At 40.9% G+C, this 20,175-nt stretch overlaps 1 protein-coding gene across 4 annotated transcripts in view; it reads left to right on the top strand.

The window, feature by feature from the left end:
* The window catches only part of tcf25 (transcription factor 25 (basic helix-loop-helix)), a 171,313-nt gene extending 168,002 nt beyond the window's left edge, over positions 1 to 3,311 (top strand). For all 4 annotated transcript variants that reach the window (XM_051871405.1, XM_051871404.1, XM_051871403.1 and 1 more), the window contains exon 18: positions 2,480 to 3,311. In XM_051871405.1, coding sequence (XP_051727365.1) covers positions 2,480 to 2,638 — 159 coding nt within the window. In that variant the 3' untranslated portion in view covers positions 2,639 to 3,311. The remainder of the gene's footprint in view (positions 1 to 2,479) is intronic.
* The last annotated feature ends 16,864 nt before the right edge of the window (positions 3,312 to 20,175 follow it).

The raw sequence follows: 20,175 nt of genomic DNA, 5'->3' as shown, positions 1-20,175 counted from the left end.
CAAGCCACCCGACCTGCCGTGGTTGCCCAAGCCACCCGACCTGCCGTGGGCGCCCAAGCTACCTGACCTGCCGTGGCCTCCCGACACTCCTGACCCGCCGTGGCTACCCCTGGAACCTAACCCACCATGGCTGCCTGTGGCACCTGACCCGCCGTGGCTGCCCGTGGCACCTGACCCGCCGTGGCTGCCCGTGGCACCTGACCCGCCGTGGCTGCCCGAGTTCCTGGACCTGCATTGGAGACCCCGTTCCCGTCTGCCAACAGGTCTCCAATGTACCCACCCCCCCCTCCCTATCTGTGCCATTTACGCCGCGAGGACGCGCCTTCCGGAAGGGGGGCGTTATGTCACGATCACTGTCTGTTCCTGTCAGTTCCTGGACTCCATTTCCCATAACCCTCCTTGCCAATCACATGCACACTCCACACCAATCACCAGTTGCCACATACAGCTTAGCACACTACCTGGACTATAAAGGACTTACACACACACCACCTCATTGCGAAGTCTTGATTTGCTGTGGTGATCATTACTGAGCGTTTTCTTGTGGACTGTCTCCTGGTTTCCGGTTGGATTGTTTATTCTTTGTGATTCTCTGCTGCCTGCCCTGAACCTTGCTTGTGTACTGGACTGTGTTTGTTTGCCGCCTGCCCTGATCTCTGCCTGTGACCCGATACTGTTTGTCTGCCGCCTGCCTCGACCATTGCCTGTCCCTGTTTATGTTCCTGCCTTTGCCCCTGTCTACCTGTGTAAATACTGTTCTTAATGAAGCTTGCAAATGGATCCCCGCTCTGCCGACCCATCGTTACAGTATGCTTATGATGCATAAATCTAATTTTTAACAACTCTAATGTGTATAGTTCTAATCTACTGTCTTAACATAATATAACTATCATAATATATTTGGTCTAAATTAATATATGGCTAGATGCTTAATATGTAGCTCTGTTTGACGCATTTTGTATCGGGGGGGTCCCACCTCCACGTCTCTCTTGTCTAAGGGGCCCTTGCCCTGAAAAACATTAAAGACTTCTGATTTAGATGATTTAACAAGTTTAGACAATTCTTCCTCTCCTACAGTATAGCAAAGAATGAATGGAATTGTTCCTCAGGGGTCTAAAGTGCACTGTTTGATGCGATATGGTAGCAGGTAGTTGCATGGTTATAATTTTCTCTGATTTTGCCAATCTTTTAAGTAAAGAAATTTATAAAGTCATTACTGCTGTGCTGTTGGGAAATGTCTGCACCTGTTGATACTTTATTTTTCGTTACTTTAGCCACTATATCAAATAAATACCTAGGGTTATGTTTGTTTTCTTCTAAAAGAGTAAAAAAGTAAGCAGATCTAGCAGTTTTTAAGGTCTTTCTGTAGGTAAAAATACTATCCTTTCAACTGCGCTCCATTTTCCAGGCTGCTCTCTTGAGGGTGCATTTTTGCTCGTTATACAGTGTCGGACTGTTCTCCTTAATCTTCTTTAAGTACAAAGGAGCAACTGTGTCTAAAGTGCTAGAAAGAGAGAGTCCATAGTTTCTGTTGCAACATCAAGTTTTTCTGTGCAATCAGATATTCTGAGGAGCTGAAACAATTCAGGAAGATTATTTACAAAGCAATCTTTAGTGGTAGTTCTACCATATTTGTAACAAGGAGTTGATTTTGTAGCCTTGGCTAAATGGAGTATACACAAGACTAGATATTGATTTGAGATCATCTCAAATTAGATCATTGCACTAAGTGTCACTTAGACACTAACGCAAAGTATGGGCTGCACCAGATTTGCCAGTTCTTGCTGTGAAATGTTGCCTCACTCTTCCACAAAGGCTTTTGCAGGTTTTCAGGTTTTCAAACACGTCTGGTGCGACGTATGGTTACACATGGTTTGCCACTGCAGGGATCATCAGCTGTCCTTTCTGTCTCCCTGTAGCACTGTCTTAGGTGTCTTTCATTAAGGACATACATATGTTCTCATGCCTCCCTGCAGCAGGCCTATGACATGTTTATGGTGCCTTTGAGGCTTTTAGTAGACCACAGCTACTGAAAGAGCTTACAGTTGCTGATGAATATAAGTAGTTCTTTGAACAAGCATGAAAAACATTGTTTAAACCCTTTCCAGTAAAGATCTGTAAATACAGTATCCTCAAAAGGGATGTTTCTTTTTTTTCTTTTCTTTGCTGAGTTAATGTGTTTGAGGAAATGTATATTCTTGTAGTGGCACACGTAGAAGAATATATAGATGTGTTTATAGAGTTGTGTGTGTGTTTATAGAGTTGTATGTGTTCTCCTATCATAAGAAATTCTATCAAGACTGCAACAAACATTTATTTTTAACACAAAAATACAGTATCTTCAAAGTCATGTAGTCTTTGAACTCTTTTTGCTCTTCTTTTTTTATGCCATACTACTATGATCATCTCCATTAATTATGTGAAAAAGGCAAAGCCTGATTTGCATCTGCTAAGGATTTTTTTTTTTTTCCATGTTCAGAGGCCTGAAGACAGACAGGAAGTTGCCCGTGCCGGCCATGAATTGAACCAGGAAGTGAATAGACTCATGGTGGCCATGAGGGACATGTTGGCTAACATCCAGTTTCGTGAACCTCAGTGGGAGGACAACCACGACAGAGACGAGGAGGAATGGGACTGACAGATCAACAAGGGCATGATTTTCAAAAAAAAAAAAAAAAAAGTGAAGCTGAAGAATTAAAGAGGAACTGTTATATTCTGCTTGCCCTATATATTAAAAGATCCAATTTATTCATACTACTTGACTAGTTCTTAATTGTTCCACATCTCTTCTTTTATTATATGAAAAGTCAGATGTTTTCATTAAGCCATGACTTGAGATGCTTGTTTTTTAATGAATATTATGGCTGGTATTTTCCAGCTTGAAAGTGTAATTTCTGAGCACCCACTATGAAGTGGAGCTACCTTGTTTAGTACACCATGACAATCAGCAGGAAACATTAGTAAAACAACTGAATTTACTAAATTAAATTATGATCAAAATTGTTTTAGTAATTGCAGTAATACTGTTTTAACAATGGCAAAATTAAATGTATCTGAGTTTCATGATTGGTGAAGGGCTTGGGTATATCCTGTGTGAGGATGAGGTACACGTTGTAATTTTAAAGGTTGATCATCTTGAGAAATAAGTGCATTTCTATAGGCAAACATGACAGCTTCAACTACAGCAGGTCAGATTTTCAGAAGATCTCACACACACCTCACACCCAACAATGATAACTGATCTACAAAGCCAAGGGTATGTAATATAGTCATATTATGTATTTTGAAATAAATGAGCACAAATGAAAGAGTTTTTTGTTTTTATCTTGTGAAGTATTTAAAAACTCTTATAAACTCCAGATTTTCAGTGTTTGTTGGGTGTGTTCCAGACCCTGTTGCATTCTAGGCAAAAACTTTTTTTTTGTTTTTTTTTTTGTTAACCTGTCAAAGCTTTTATCAAGAATATCGATACATTCTGAATAACCTTTCAATAATCTTTTCTTCTAACTATAGGTCATTTTTTCCATATATTCTTTTTGAACCAAAGTAAACAATTAAAATGTATTGAAATTGCACCCAAGAAGAGCACTGTTTGAAGTTTAGTTATTAAACTAAAAAAGAAATTAAAATACAAAAATAACTTAAAACTAAGTACTTCGTATGTACCCCCCCCCCCCCCCCCCCCCCTTCTTTTAAAGAATTTTAAAAGAATTTATTGTTTAAATATGAACATTGATGACATAATAACATAATACATTATTAAATAATAAATTAAACGTACATAATGTGTAGAATTCTCTCTCGATCCCCTCCCCCTCTTCACCCACGAATCCACGCTCGTACGCATTCCCTGACTGTTGGAGTGTTCATGAAAGGAGCAAAAATTAAAACGTAGTTCATTGTAACAGAGGCCAGCTAGTAGGAGCTGTGCTGTGCAGCTAAACCTCACTTTCTGATCCCATGCCGGAGTCGCCGGTTCGAGTAGGACTGGAGGGGTTACGTTTTATTTGCTGCAGTGTTTATCATTCATTAACTACACTGTGGTGACCACCAGTCTAAACTTCTCATAATAACGATAAGACTTTAGTCCTTATCAAATCGCAAAAGACTGTGATTTAATTACGTATATAGTCTGTTTGCTCTGAGTCTGTCAAAATCAAGTGCTCACTTTGCTCGCGCGATCAGCTGATCCGGTGTTTTCTCGGTTCACAGTGATCTCCATCCATCTGCATGTGCTGTGAGTCTTGCAATTGGGGACATAGCAGGCACCAGTTGCACATTATTTTCACATTTGCATAGTTTCCAACATTTTTGTGTGAAAATAATAGCATTTCACTAGATTTGTAAAAAGCATTTGTAGACTTTTCACAGAAACGTTAGTTTACCATCTAAAAAAAAAAAAAAAAAAAAAAAGCTTAAAAGTTTATCTCTTCCAAGTGTAGAAATTAGGACAAAACTATTGTATTTTCCCTGTAGCATTATGCTTATGAATTATTAATTTATTTTACAGTGCATTTGTTTTATAATATATGGCTATTACTGTCATAGGATGAATAATAATAATAATAATTAAAGCTGCAAGCAGCGATGAAAGGGCCCTCGCACCCGGGCTCACCGCCACCCGGTGGCTTTAGGAAAACTGTGAACAGTGGGCGATATTCAGTTGAGGATAAAAAGAGGAGAAATATGGCAAAGTCATTTTGATGTACCACAGTTCCTGCTGCCAGCAGGTGTCGCTTTGACTATAATTGAATATTGGCATGTTGATGTCTTCAGGCTAGGACTATTATCAAACAATTGAAGTTTGGGGCAAATGGGACATTGTATGCCTGAGTTATAACAACTTTCTGTTTCGTGGCGTTAATTCTTAGCCAAGTGTTGCATGATTTAATATGTTTGGTACTTCATGGCATATTGAAATGTTTCTGGGAGTGAATTACAGTGTAAAGCATGCCATTTCCAGTTGCCAGCAGGTGGCGCTATTATTAATTGAATATTAGCATGTAGCTGTCCTCAGGCCAGGACTCTTATCAAACATGTGAAGTTTGGGGCGGATCGGGCATTGTATGCTTGAGTTACAACAACTTCCTGTTTCATGGCGAAACATCAGATTTTGTCAGGCCACCACGGACACGCCCTTCAATGAAAACTCAAGATCTTTGCAATTTCACATCGCTAAGGCCTTAAGATTAGACTGACCATATATGATGTGGTTCTGGTTAAATGTCTATGAGTAGTTAATCACAGTGTAAAACATGCCATTTCCTGTTGCCCGCAGGTGGCGCTATGACTGTCACAAAATATTGCCATGTAGATGTCTTCAGGCCAGGACTGGGCATTCAGGCCTTCAGGTCTTCAGGCCAGGGCAGTTAATTCAAAATATCTGACTTCCTGTTGGTTTTCAGATTTTGCTCCAAGAGACTTTTTTTTGTAGGTATTGGGCTGTTAGATGTGTGTACCAAATTTCATACTTGTACGTGAAACGTAGCGTCAGGGGCAATTCTTTGAAATTTTGTAGGTGGCGGTAAATTTCTGCCACGGACACGCCCTTCAGTAAAAACAGTAGATCTTCGCAATTTAACGTCTCAAAGGCCTTTAGATTAGACTGACCAAATATGATGTTGATCTGATTTAAGCTCTAGGAGAAGTTCGTTAAAGTAGAATGTGTGGAAATGGCAAAAACTGCCAAAATTTTGCAGAGAAAATTCAAAATATCTCACTTTCTGTTGGGTTTACAGATTTTGCACCCGGGGGCTTTTTTGTAGGTATTGGGCTGTTACCTCTGTCTTACGAATTTCATACCTGTACGTGAAACGTAGCGCTAGGGGCACTTAATTGAAATTTTGTAGATGGCGCTATCAAGCCATTTTGCCACACCTAATTCTAAAACCCATATCAGACGTAAATTTTCACCACTTCTGACGCGTGTGCAAAGTTTCATGAGTTTTTGAGCATGTTTAGGCCCTCAAAAATGTGATTCATTTCGGAGAAGAAAAAGAGTTGGCCGAGCAATTACATTAAGGTCCTCACACCATCGGTGCTTGGGCCCTAATTAGCGATGAAAGGGCCCTCGCACCTGGGCTCACTGCCACCCGTTGGCCTTAGGAAAACAATGAACAGTGGGCGACATGCATGTAAGCGAGTAAATACAGGAGAATTATGGCCAATTCATTTCAGTGCCACACTTCCTGCTGCCAACAGGTGGCTCTTTGACCGTAACCGAATATTGCAATGTAGATATGTTCAGGCCAGGAATATTATCAAACGTGTCAAGTTCTAGATCTTCACAATGTAACGTCGCAAAGGCCTTTAGATTAGAAACTTATGAAACTCGGTATGGGTCATCAACGCAATGTCCTGAAGGAGCCTGAGAAGTTTTGGACCAGCACCACCTAGTGGAGAATTTTTTTTTCATATGCTTATAACTTTTGATCTGGTTGACTTATTTTCATGGGAGTCATATCCTTAGCGAGTGTCATTGTCACCTCACTCTGACCATACCACATTAATTTGGTCACAGCGCCACCTATTGGTTGAAAGTGATAAACCAGTAAATCTTTATTATTGACTGTGTAGTGAACAACAGACATGATGGCACCAGAGCTTCACAACAGACATTCTTTTGTCCCACTTTGATTAATACAAAAGTGTCTGATAGGACCCTCAACGCCCTCAACTAAATGACTATTGTAATCAGAACTGCCAAAGGTGGAGGACAGGAAAGATGACATCAATGGCCCATTGATGATAGGCTAATCTCATCACGAGCTGCCTTTGTTCACCTCAGCCATCCATGCCTGAGTTCAAGGTGTGAATGACCATGGACCCTTAGGGCTGTCAAACTGGTTCCGGCTAGAGCACAGCAAGAACAAAGAAATGCTCAGAAAGAAAGACATTTTCTAAACATATTGGCTTGAAGTCACCAAAAATGGACAGGAATATTGTAAGGAACATGTCCTATACATCCTTTTACTCATCCAGGAAGCTGTGCGTACACAGTGGAAACCACACCTGAAATAAAAGCCAAATGCAACTGCAGACCCTGAGACAGAAGTGTGATACCTCAACCAATTCACATCAAGTTTGGACTCTACGAGTTCAAAAGACTGCCACAAGGACTTTGAGAAAGGTTTGAAAAAGAAATAAAGCATTTCCAAGGTCCTAAAGACATTGTTTTATTTAACTGTGTATTTTGGGACAATACAACAAGTTTAACAGGATGAAAGGTGGGAGTGTTAAGGGACAGACACCTGGAATGCTGTGACCCAATCACATCACCACATCAGGAAAGGTGGGGATTTGTAATCCCCTCCCCAACAGGAAGGAATAAAAGCTTCCCCAATTAAACAAACCCTCGTTCTGAGTTTCTGACCTGACAAGGGAAGAACAACAGCACGACCAAGGTGAGACTCTTGCGAGTAAACCTTTCACCGCACGGATCTTCAAGCAGCCCAAGTGCTTCTGCAGAGGACTTTGACTCCCGACCTCCATAACTCAAGTACCTCCAACCTACAGAAGATCCTACGGACCTACCACCATCTGACCTACAGTTCTCTGGATTACACGAAGACCACCAGCACTCAGTGCAGCTCTGCAGCTGTTGGAAAGCAAGCCAGTCTCCCACTGCACACAGAAGGATACCAGTGGACAACGTTTCCCATTCCCGGACTGATCACCCGACCAAGTGAAACGTAAATATAAGCTAACCAAACCTTTTCCCAAAGGCCTTGGCATTAGGTTGTTGCTAAATGAGATTGCTATTTGTGTAGAGACTGTTTATCTAGGGTCAGCGTACACAGATAGATACATTAGACACGTTATCTGTATTCATAGTAAATGCTTATTTACTATTTTTAATACCAGCATCCAGAAAGACCACAATTGACTCCCTCATAGACTGCTAATTACCCATTCATTGCTTCGTCCAATCCGTTGCTCCTCTACTTAGCATTCAGTTTTGTTAACATCCATTTGTGGTGTTGTTTGTAGTTTTTGTTTGATTACTGATTCAATTTTCTTAGTAGTTTAGTCATTTTTCCTTAGTAATTTAGTCATTTTCCTTCGTAGTATTTAGTGAGTGTGATATTTTACTCTTGTATATCTTTTTGTTAATAAATTAATTTTATTGCAAACTGTGTCATTTTTGTGTTGATAATCAGAGGCTCTACAAGCTCGCCCGAATCTCACTAAATCCTTCAGATTGGTCAGATGATAAACTTCCTCCAATTTATAAAATTCTAATTCAGTCAACAGTCTTTCATGGTTGTTCTTTATTGTCAAGGTGAGAATCCTGACTGGTGCCCCGAAATATTTGAAGGAATCATCTGACTCAGTATTAATATTAATGCAGAATATTAATATTAATACAGAATATTAATATTAATATTTAAGACCATAAATAACTACATTTGTGGTGCCCTCATGTGAGGCTAATCCAAAATCACTACAACTGTATATATCATTTTTCAGCTCTTTTGCCTAAAATGATCATAATAGGTCTTGAATTGATCACTGTTGCAGTTGGTCTGATGATCCCAGCCATGTTGGCTGGCTTGTTGTGCTGCTTTTGTGCTTGGCTCCGTAATTGCTGCTTGCAGCTATATTTATTATTATTTTTTTTCGGACTATTCGGGCACTTTTGGGGCCCTTAACATGCTCGAAAGCTCTTGAAACTTTGCACACACATCAGAATCCGCGGCCATCAGTGCCGGGCAGAGGCTGGTACCCGGGCGTGGCTTGAATGGGCTCCGAAAACTTGGTCCATATATCAAACACACTTGCACTCATTAGTATGAAACTCGGTACACATATACACCTCATCAGGCCGAACAACTTTCGTGCTCTAAGTTATATGCCAGCTCAACAGGAAGTCAGTTATTATGGGTTGTTTGAAAAATGCATGCTCTGGAATTTGATACACTCCCCCTAGGCGATTAATCCGATCACCACCAAACTTGCATGAAGTCAAGACATTGATGATGAAAAATTGCCAGCGGATTTTTGATATCTCGAACGGTTTGGCCGTGGCAAGGCAACAAATTTATCAGGAAGTGTGTTATAACTTCTGCATACATTGATTTTTATGAAACTTCAGCAGTGTGTTGGTTGTAGGAGTCCGATCACATGGATGTGACAACTGGCAGCAGGAAGTGTGTGGGTCTCTGTCTGTGTCACTGTCTGTGTATGTCTCTCTCTCTCTCTCTCTCTCTCTCTCTCTCTCTCTCTCTCTCTCTGTCTCTCTCTCTCTCCCCCCTCCCTGTGTGTGTGTGTGTGTATTAAAATCTTGATTAGTGGTCTTTAACCCTTTTACTGATTACCCATTTATTGATGAACTTATAAAAATTTTGAACTGCAAATGATAACTTCACACTCATTTGAGACACTATATCACTATTCGGACAGGACTAGTTTTCTAAATGTTGTTTGAGTTACAATTATTATTTTTTACAATTACAGTTATAATTTTTTTTAATTAATTATTTATTGATATAATTTACATTTATTAAAACCCCTGTTTTAGTAAATTTCACATGATTATAAAAGTGGCTGTTTAAAATAAACTTGCATAAGTGAGCAGAAAAATCTAGACATGTACCTTACTATTACCTGAGACTGACATTAAATTTGTCTTTGCAAGTTCTGTGATTTGGCTCTATTTATTAATTTTTTAATTTTATTTTTTTATCTTACACCACACATATTGAAATTAAATGAAAGCATGCTTTTGGTGCATAAGATTGGTGCATAAACGATGGCTCAGGGAGGTCAAAAAACACATGAAGAGAAGTCAAGTCAAGTCACCTTTATTTATATAGCGCTTTTTACAATGCAGATTGTGTCAAAGCAGCTTTACAGTGATAAATGGTATATAATTTTGGCTGCACAGCAGCTCTTAAAGAAAATGCTGTCAATGTAGGCGGATGCAAAGCACTGTTGAATATCAAATGTCAAGTGTCCCCAACTAAGCAAGCCAAAGGCGACAGCGGCAAGGAACCCAAACTCCAACAGGTGACTCTGATAGAAAATCAGCAAATTCTTTGATAAAGTCTATATGGTGTCCTGGTGGCCTGTATACAGTAGCCAGCACAAATGTCAACTTACATAATGTTACATAAAGTACCATCACTTCGAAGGAATTATACTTGAAAGATTTTTGACTAATACTGTAAATATTACTATAAATTACAGCAACACCTCCCCCTTTGCCTTTCTGACGAGGATTGTGTCGAAAATAATAACCTTGAGGGCTAGACTCATTTAAAGTAATGTAATCGTCTGATTTTAGCCAAGTTTCTGTCAAACACAGCAAATCCAGATTATTGTCTGTGATAATATCATTTACAATAAGTGCTTTTGAACAAAGGGAACTAATATTTAACAACCCAAGCTTTATCATTTGTTTATCAGTATTATCTCTATTTTTTTATTTGTTGAACATCAATTAAATTTTTAACATTAAATGGGTTTGGAAGTTTTTTGTTTTTACTAATTCGGGGTACAGACACAGTCTCTATGTGATAATATCTAGGTGTAAGAGTTTCTATGTGTTGGGAATTATCTGACTTCTGTAACGTGAGGCAGTTAACAGACGGTCGGTTTAGCCAGTATGTCTGCTTCCTGACCTGGACCCCAGTTTGTCATGTTTCAGCTCTAAGACTATGTGCCATATTACTAGAGAGAAGAGCAGCACCATCCCGGGAGGGATGAATACCATCTCTTTTCAACAGGTCAGGTCTGCCCCAAAAACTTTTCCAATTGTCTATGAAACCTATATTATTCTGCGGACACCACTTAGACAGCCAGCCATTGAGTGATGATAATCTGCTAACTATCTCATCACTCCGACGAACAGGAAGGGGACCAGAGCAAAGTGTTAGGATAATACAACATCAGCAATCGCGGACATTCACATTAAGACTGGATTAGATTTCTCAGAGCACTGTGGAGTTTGCACAAATAACAGTATGTAATTTGCTCTAGAATTTTTATAGAGGTTGTCTGAGAAAAAAAACACAGACATGGCAGATTAGGATGATATTCTGCACTCATTTGAAATTGACCTATGACATGAAATTCATCTAAATTTAAACGATCTCATGGATGTGGCTGTTGTGGTTTGTGATCATATGGGCACCAACTGTTGCAGTAAATGTGGTGTATTCAAATGACTTTGACATAGTCCTTTTATGTTTACCCGTTTTAAATACCTTTTGCCCGCCGTGCACAAGATTGGTGCACAAACGATAACTCAGGGAGGTCAAAACACATGAAAGGAAGTGTTAGGATAATACAACATCAGGAATCACAGACATTCGCATTAAAACTGGATTAAATTTCTTAGAGTACTGTTGAATTTGCGCAAATAACAGTATGTAATTTGCTCTGAAATTTTATAGAGGTGGTCTGAGAAAAACATGGACATGGAAAATTAGGATGATATTCTGCACTCATTTGAAACTGACCTATGATATTCTATGACATGAAATTCATCTAAATTTAAACAGTCTCATGGGTTTAGCTGTTGTGGTTTGTGATCATATTGGCACCAGCTGCTGTAGTAAATGGGGTCTGAATTTGACATAGACCTTTTATGTTTAACCATTTTAAATGCCCATTGCCCGACGTGCACAGTTGCTCTGAAGCCACAGGGGTGGGCTTGGGCCCGTCATCGCTGCTTGCAGCTATATTTATTATTATTAGGGCCCAAGCCGAAGGCAAAGGCCCTATTGTTTTCTTTAGGATTATTAGGGCCCAAGCCACTGATGGGGCAGGGCCCTCTTGATCCCCTAAGGATTATTATTAGGGCCAGAGCACCGATGGTGTGAGGACCCTATTGGAATTGCTCCATTTATTATTATACCACTTCTTCTTCTTCTCCCAAATGAATCGCATTTTTGAGGGCCTAAACGTGCTTGAAAACTAATGAAACTTTGCGCACGCCTCAGAAGTGGTGAAAATTTACGTCTGTTATGGGTCTCAGAATTAGGCGTGGCAAAATGGCTCGATAGCGCCCCTTTGCGTTTGTTTGCCCAGGGACCCCGCGAAGGCTTAACGCGGCACTGCCGATCTGTCTGAAACTTCACATGTGTGATAAGAGTCCTGGCCTAAAGACATCTATATGCCAATATTCAGTTAGTCATTGCGCCACCTGCTGGCAACAGGAAATGGCTTGCTTTACACTGTAATTCACTCCCAGAAACCCATTTCAATATGCCACGAAGTGCCAAACATACTAAAAACATGTTAAATCATGCAACACTTGGCTAAGTGCTAATGTTTGCAATTAACACCACGAAACAGGAAGTTGTTGTAACTCAGGCATACAATGTCTGATCTGCTCCAAACTTCACATGTTTGATAATATTCCTGGCCTGAAGACATCTACATGGCAATATTCAGTTACAGTCAAAGCGCCACCTGTTGGCAGCAGGAAGTCTGGCATTTCGAAATTCGAACTTGGCCATAATTCTCCTGTATTTACTCGCTTACATGCATGTCGCCCACTGTTCACTGTTTTCCTAAGGCCAACGGGTGGTGGTGAGCCTGGGTGCGAGGGCCCTTTCATCGCTGCTTGCAGCTTTAATTATTATTAGGGCCAAAGCCCAAAGGGCTGAAGGCCCTATTGTTTTCTTTAGGATTATTATTAGGGCCCAAGCCACTAATGGTGCAGGGCCCTCTTGATCCCCTAAGGATTATTATTATTATTATTAGGGCCAAAGCCAAAGGGCTGAAGGCCCTATTGTTTTCTTTAGGATTATTATTAGGATTATGATTATTATTCACAAATAACAGTATGTCATTTGCTCTAGAATTTTTATAGAGGTTGTCTGAGAAAAAAACACAGACATGGCAGATTAGGATGATATTCTGCACTCATTTGAAATTGACTTTAAATGATCTCATGGATGTAGCTGTTGTGGTTTGTGATCATAGGAGCACCAGCTGCTGCAGTAAATGTGGTGTGAATTTGACATAGTCATTTTATGTTTAACTGTTTTAAATGCCCATTGCCCACCGTGCACAGTTGCCCTGAAGCCACCGGGGTGGCCCGGCTTTGGCCCGTCATTGCTGCTTGCAGCTATATGTATTATTATTATTTTTATTTTTTTTCCGTTTTTGGGGGCCTTAACATGCTCAAAAACTCTTGAAAATTGGCACACACATTGGAATCTGTGGCCATTAGGACGCCGCAGAGGCTGGTACCTGGGCGTGGCAGGGGGGCTCGACAGTGCCCCCTTGAACGAAGTCCAAAAACGTGGTCCATATATCAAACATGCTTGCACGTATTAGTATGTGTGAAAAAAAGAGGGTGATCTAAAAGCATTTTAAAAGTGACACACATTCCCTGCTACCAGTTGGTGGCGCTATAGCTTTGACTCACAATAGTCACATCCTTGTGATCAGAGTCCTACAACAAACACACAGATGAAGTTTCATAAAAATCAATAAATGTATGCATAAGTTATAACACATTTCCTGTTTCCCTTTTCTCGCCATAAATTCGTTGCCTTGTCATGGCTAAACTGTTCGAGATATCACAAATCCGCTGGCAATTTAGCATCGTCAATGTCTTGACTTCATGCTGACCGAGTTTGGTGGTGATCGGATTAATCGCCTAGGAGGAGTATATCAAATTCCGGAGCATGCGTTTTTCAAACAACCCATAATAGCTGACTTCCTGTTGGGGTGGCTTATAACTTAGAGCACGAAAGTTGTTAGCCCCGATGAGGTCTATATGTGTACCGAGTTTTATACTAATACATGGAAGCGTGTTTGAAATATGGACCAAGTTTTCGGACTTCATCCAAGGGGGCGCTGTCGAGCCCCCCTGCCACGCCCGGGTACCAGCCTCTGCGGCGTCCTAATGGCCGCAGATTCCAATATGTGTGCCAATTTTCAAGAGTTTTTGAGCATGTTAAGGCCCCCAAAAACGGAAAAAAAATAAAAATAATAATAATACATATAGCTGCAAGCAGCAATGACGGGCCAAAGCCGGGCCACCCCGGTGGCTTCAGGGCAACTGTGCACGGTGGGCAATGGGCATTTAAAACAGTTAAACATAAAATGACTATGTCAAATTCACACCACATTTACTGCAGCAGCTGGTGCTCCTATGATCACAAACCACAACAGCTACATCCATGAGATCATTTTTTGAGCATGTTAAGGCCCCCAAAAAGCCCCGGATGACGGGAAAAAAAAAAAATAATAATAATAATAAAGCATATTGGCGAGCCCAAGCCCGGTGGCACTGCCACCCCGGTGGCTTCAGGGCAACTGTGCACAGCGGGCAATAGGCATTTAAAATGGTTAAACATCAAAGGACTATGTCAAATTCAGTCCACATTTACTGCACTTTAAGGTGGCGCTATAATAAGAGGGTGGTCTCAAAGCATGCTGAAAGTGACACACTTCCTGCTGCCAGTTGGTGGCGCTATAACTTTGACTCACAATAGTCACATCCATGTGATCAGCCTTGTACAACGAACACACAGCTGAAGATTCATCAAAATCAATTAATGTATGCAGAAGTTATAACACTTTGTTTCCCTTTTCTTGCCATAAATTCATTGCCTCGCCACGGCCAAACCGTTTAAGATATCCAACATCTGTTTGCAATTAAACAACTTCAATGTCTTAGCACCAAGTTAAAAAAGTTTGGTGTAAATTGTATAAACCCTGTAGGAGTAGTAGTATAAAATTTATAGCCTGTTTTTTCAAAAAATCCACATTCAAACCAAAATAGCTGACTTCCTGTTGGTCGGAGCTAATGAATGTAAATTAGAAAATTGTCCAGATTGATGAGAGCAATATGTGTACTGAGTTTGTTGACTGTAGGAAAAACTAACTCCCCCATTTGTCAAAAGGTGGCACTATGGAGGCCCTTCTCCCTGCCCATTTATACGGTTTTGTCCATGTCTTCTGGTCAACAATATTGATGTGTGTGTCGAGTTTCATGCAATTTGAAGCATGTTAAGTGCCTCAAAAACACTCAAGAATATTACTAAAGTTTGATGTGTTGCCATGGCAACAATATTGAGGATATCACAAATACAATCACAGGTCTACATCTGTCATGTTTTGACATTATTGTGATGAAGTTTGAAGCAAATCAGGTATAAAAAAAAAAAAAAAAGCATTTTAAAAGTGACACACTTCCTGCTACCAGTTGGTGGCGCTATAACTTTGACTCACAATAGTCACATCCTTGTGATCGGGCTCCTACAACCAACACACTGCTGAAGTTTCATAAAAATCAATCAATGTATGCATAAGTTATAACACATTTCCTGTTTCCCTTTTCTCGCCATAAATTCGTTGCCTCACCATGGCCAAACCGTTCGAAATATCAAAAATCCGCTGGCAATTTAGCATCATCAATGTCTTGACTTTATGCTGACCGAGTTTGGTGGTGATCGGATTCATCGCCTAGGAGAAGTATATCAAATTCCAGAGCATGCGTTTTTCAAACAACCCGTAATAGCCGACTTCCTGTTGAGCTGGAGTATAATTTAGAGCATGAAAGTTGTTAGGCCTGATGAGGTCTATATGTGTACCAAGTTTCATACTAATGCGTGCAAGCGTGTTTGATATATGGACCAAGATTTCGGACTCCGTTCAAGGGGCGCTGTTGAGCCCCCCTGCCACTCCCGGGTACCAGCCTCTGCAGCGTCCTAATGGCCGCAGATTCCAATGTGTGTGCAAAGTTTCAAGAGTTTTTGAGCATGTTAAGGCCCCCAAAAAGCCCCGGATGACGGAAAAAAAATAAAAATGATAATAATAATAATTAGAAAAACAATAGGGCCCTGTGCCTTAGTGGCTTGGGCCCTAATAATAATAAATATAGCTGCAAGCAGCGATGGCGGGCCCAAGCCCGGTGGCACTGCCACCCCGGTGGCTGCAGGGCAACTGTGCACGGCAGACAATAGGCATTTAAAATGGTTAAACATAAAAGGACTATTTCAAAGTTATTTGAATACACCACATTTACTGCAGCAGTTGGTGCCCATATGATCACACACACACACACACACACACACAAAGAGAGAGAGAAAGAGTGAGACGGGGGGGCGGGGCAGAGCAGAGAGAGAGAGAGTGTGAAAAATTCACATTCAAACCAAAATATCTGACTTCCTGGTGGTCGGAGCTAATGACTGTTAATTAGAAAGTTGTCCGGTTTAATGAGAATAATTTGTGTACCGAGTTTGGTGACTGTAGGTAAAAATAATCCCCGCACTTTTGTCAAAAGGTGGCGCTACTGAGCCCCTCCACCACGCCCGTTTCTAAGGCTTTGCCCATGTGTACTGGATAACAATCCTGATGTGTGTGTGGAGTTTTATACAATTTGAAGCATGCTAAGAGTCTCAAAAACATCCAAAATGAATATTAAAGTTTGATGCGTTGCCATGGCAACAGTGTTTGAGATATCACGGTTCTTTTCAAAGGTCTACATCTACCATGTTTGACATTATTCTGATAAAGTTTGAAGCAAATCGGGTAAAATAAAGAGGGTGATCTCAAAACATTTTTTAAAAAAAATGACACACTTCCTGCTGCCAGTTGGTGGCACTATAACTTTGACTCACAATAGTCACATCCATGTGATCAGCCTCCTACAACGAACACACAGCTGAAGTTTCATAAAAATCAATCAATGTATGCATAAGTTATAACACACTTCCTGATTCCCTTTTCTCGCCATAAATTCGTTGCCTCGCCACAGCCAAACCATTCGAGATATCAAAAATCCGCTGACAATTTTACATCCTCAATGTCTTGACTTCATGCTGACCGAGTTTGGTGGTGATCAGATTAATCGCCTAGGAGGAGTATATCAAATTCCAGAGCATGCGTTTTTCAAACAACCCGTAATAGGTGACTTCCTGTTGGGGTGGTGTATAATTTAGAGCATGAAAGTTGTTAGGCCTGATGAGGTCTATATGTGTACCAAGTTTCATACTAATGCGTGCAAGCGTGTTTGATATATGGACCAAGATTTCGGACTCCGTTCAAGGGGCGCTGTTGAGCCCCCCTGCCACTCCCGGGTACCAGCCTCTGCAGCGTCCTAATGGCCGCAGATTCCAATGTGTGTGCAAAGTTTCAAGAGTTTTTGAGCATGTTAAGGCCCCCAAAAAGCCCCGGATGACGGAAAAAAAATAAAAATGATAATAATAATAATTAGAAAAACAATAGGGCCCTGTGCCTTAGTGGCTTGGGCCCTAATAATAATAAATATAGCTGCAAGCAGCGATGGCGGGCCCAAGCCCGGTGGCACTGCCACCCCGGTGGCTTCAGGGCAACTGTGCACGGCAGACAATAGGCATTTAAAATGGTTAAACATAAAAGGACTATTTCAAAGTTATTTGAATACACCACATTTACTGCAGCAGTTGGTGCCCATATGATCACACACACACACACACACACACACAGAGAGAGAGAAAGAGTGAGATGGGGGGGCGGGGCAGAGCAGAGAGAGAGAGAGTGTGAAAAATCCACATTCAAACCAAAATATCTGACTTCCTGGTGGTCGGAGCTAATGACTGTTAATTAGAAAGTTGTCCGGTTTAATGAGAATAATTTGTGTACCGAGTTTGGTGACTGTAGGTAAAAATAATCCCCGCACTTTTGTCAAAAGGTGGCGCTACTGAGCCCCTCCACCACGCCCGTTTCTAAGGCTTTGCCCATGTGTACTGGATAACAATCCTGATGTGTGTGTGGAGTTTTATACAATTTGAAGCATGCTAAGAGTCTCAAAAACATCCAAAATGAATATTAAAGTTTGATGCGTTGCCATGGCAACAGTGTTTGAGATATCACGGTTCTTTTCAAAGGTCTACATCTACCATGTTTGACATTATTCTGATAAAGTTTGAAGCAAATCGGGTAAAATAAAGAGGGTGATCTCAAAACATTTTGAAAATGACACACTTCCTGCTGCCAGTTGGTGGCACTATAACTTTGACTCACAATGGTCACATCCATGTGATCAGCCTCCTACAACGAACACACAGCTGAAGTTTCATAAAAATCAATCAATGTATGCATAAGTTATAACACACTTCCTGATTCCCTTTTCTCGCCATAAATTCGTTGCCTCGCCACAGCCAAACCATTCGAGATATCAAAAATCCGCTGACAATTTTACATCCTCAATGTCTTGACTTCATGCTGACCGAGTTTGGTGGTGATCAGATTCCAGAGCATGCGTTTTTCAAACAACCCGTAATAGGTGACTTCCTGTTGGGGTGGTGTATAACTTAGAGCACAAAAGTTGAGCATGAAAGTTGTTAGGCCCGATGAGGTCTATATGTGTACCGAGTTTCATTCTAATACGTGCAAGCATGTTTGATATACGGACCAAATTTTCGAACTTCTTTCAAGGGGCTGTCGAGCCCCCCTGCAACGCCCAGGTCCCAGCCTCTGCCTAATGGCCGCAGATTCCAATGTGTGTGCCAATTTTCAAGAGTTTTTGAGCATGTTAAGGCCCCCAAAAAGCACTGGATGACGGAAAAAAAAAATTAAATAAAATAAATATAGCTGCAAGCAGCGATGGCGGGCCCAAGCCTGGTGACACCGCCACCCCGTTGGCTTCAGGGCAACTGTGCACAGCGGGCAATAGGCATTTAAAACAGTTAAACATAAAAGGATTATGTCAAAGTCATTTGAATACACCACATTTACTGCAGCAGTTGGTGCCCATATGATTACACACACACACACACACACACACACACACACAGAGAGAAAGGGTGAGACTGAGGGGGGAGGGGGGGGGGGACAGAGAGAGAGTGTGTGTGAAAAATCCACATTCAAACCAAAATATCTGACTTCCTGTTGGTCGGAGCTAATGACTGTAAATTAGAAAGTTGTCCGGCTTAATAAGACCAATATGTGTACTGAGTTTGGTGACTGTAGGTAAAAATAACCCCCCCACTTTTGTCAAAAGGTGGCGCTACTGAGCCCCTCCACCACGACCGTTTCTAAAGCTTTGTCCATGTCTACTGGTCGACAATATTGATGTGTGTGTCAAGTTTCATGCAATTTGATGCATGTTAAGAGCCTCAAAAACACTCAAGAATATTATTAAAGTTTGACATGTTGCCATGGCAACAATATTTAAGATATCACAAATACATTCACAGGTCTACATCTGCCATGTTTTGACGTTATTGTGATGAAGTTTGAAGCAAATCGGGTAAAAAAAAAGAGGGTGACCTCAAAGCATTTTGAAAGTGACACACTTCCTGCTGCCAGTTGGTGGCGCTATAACTTTGACTCACAATAGTCACATCCATGTGATCGGACTCCTACAACGAACACACAGCTGAAGTTTCATAAAAATCAATCAATGTATGCAGACGTTATAACACATTTCGTGTTTCCCTTTTCTCGCCATAAATCCGTTGCCTCGCCACGGCCAAACTGTTCAAGATATCAAAAATCCACTGGCAATTTTTTATAATCAATATCTTGCCTTCATGCTGACCGAGATTGGTGGTGATCGGGTTAATCACCTAGGAGGAGTATATCAAATTCCAGATACTTCCATACTTCCACACATCAAATTCCACACTTCCTGCTGCCAGTTGGTGGCGCTATAACTTTGACTCACAATAGTCACATCCACGTGATCAGCCTTGTACAATGAACACACAGCCGAAGTTTCATAAAAATCAATTAATGTATGCAGAAGTTATAACACCTCCTGTTTCCCTTTTCTCGTCATAAATTCGTTGCCTCGCCACGGCCTAACCGTTTGAGATATCCAACATCCGTTTGCAATTTAACAACTTCAGTGTCTTAGCACCAAGTTAAAAAAGTTTGGTGTAAATTGTATAAAGCCTGTAGGAGTAGTAGTATAAAATTGATAGCCTGTTTTTTTCAAAAAATTCACATTCAAACCAAAATAGCTGACTTCTTGTTGATCGAAGTTAATGACTGTAAATTAGAAAGTTGTCTGGCTTAATGAGACCAATATGTGTAACGAGTTTGGTGACTGTAGGTAAAACTAACCCCCCCACTTTTGTCAAAAGGTGGCGCTGTAGAGCCCCTCCTCCCCGCCATTTTCTTGGGTTTTGCCCATGTCTGCTGGCTGACATCTCTGACGTGTGTATCGAGTTTCATGCAATTTGAAGCATACTAAGAGTCTCAAAAGCTTCCAAAACGAATATT

Source organism: Ctenopharyngodon idella, chromosome 18 (genome assembly GCF_019924925.1).
Source record: "Ctenopharyngodon idella isolate HZGC_01 chromosome 18, HZGC01, whole genome shotgun sequence".
NCBI classification, from domain to species: domain Eukaryota; kingdom Metazoa; phylum Chordata; class Actinopteri; order Cypriniformes; family Xenocyprididae; genus Ctenopharyngodon; species Ctenopharyngodon idella.
Note: the sequence above shows the minus strand (reverse complement) of the source record. Positions and strands in the feature narration are given on the sequence as shown.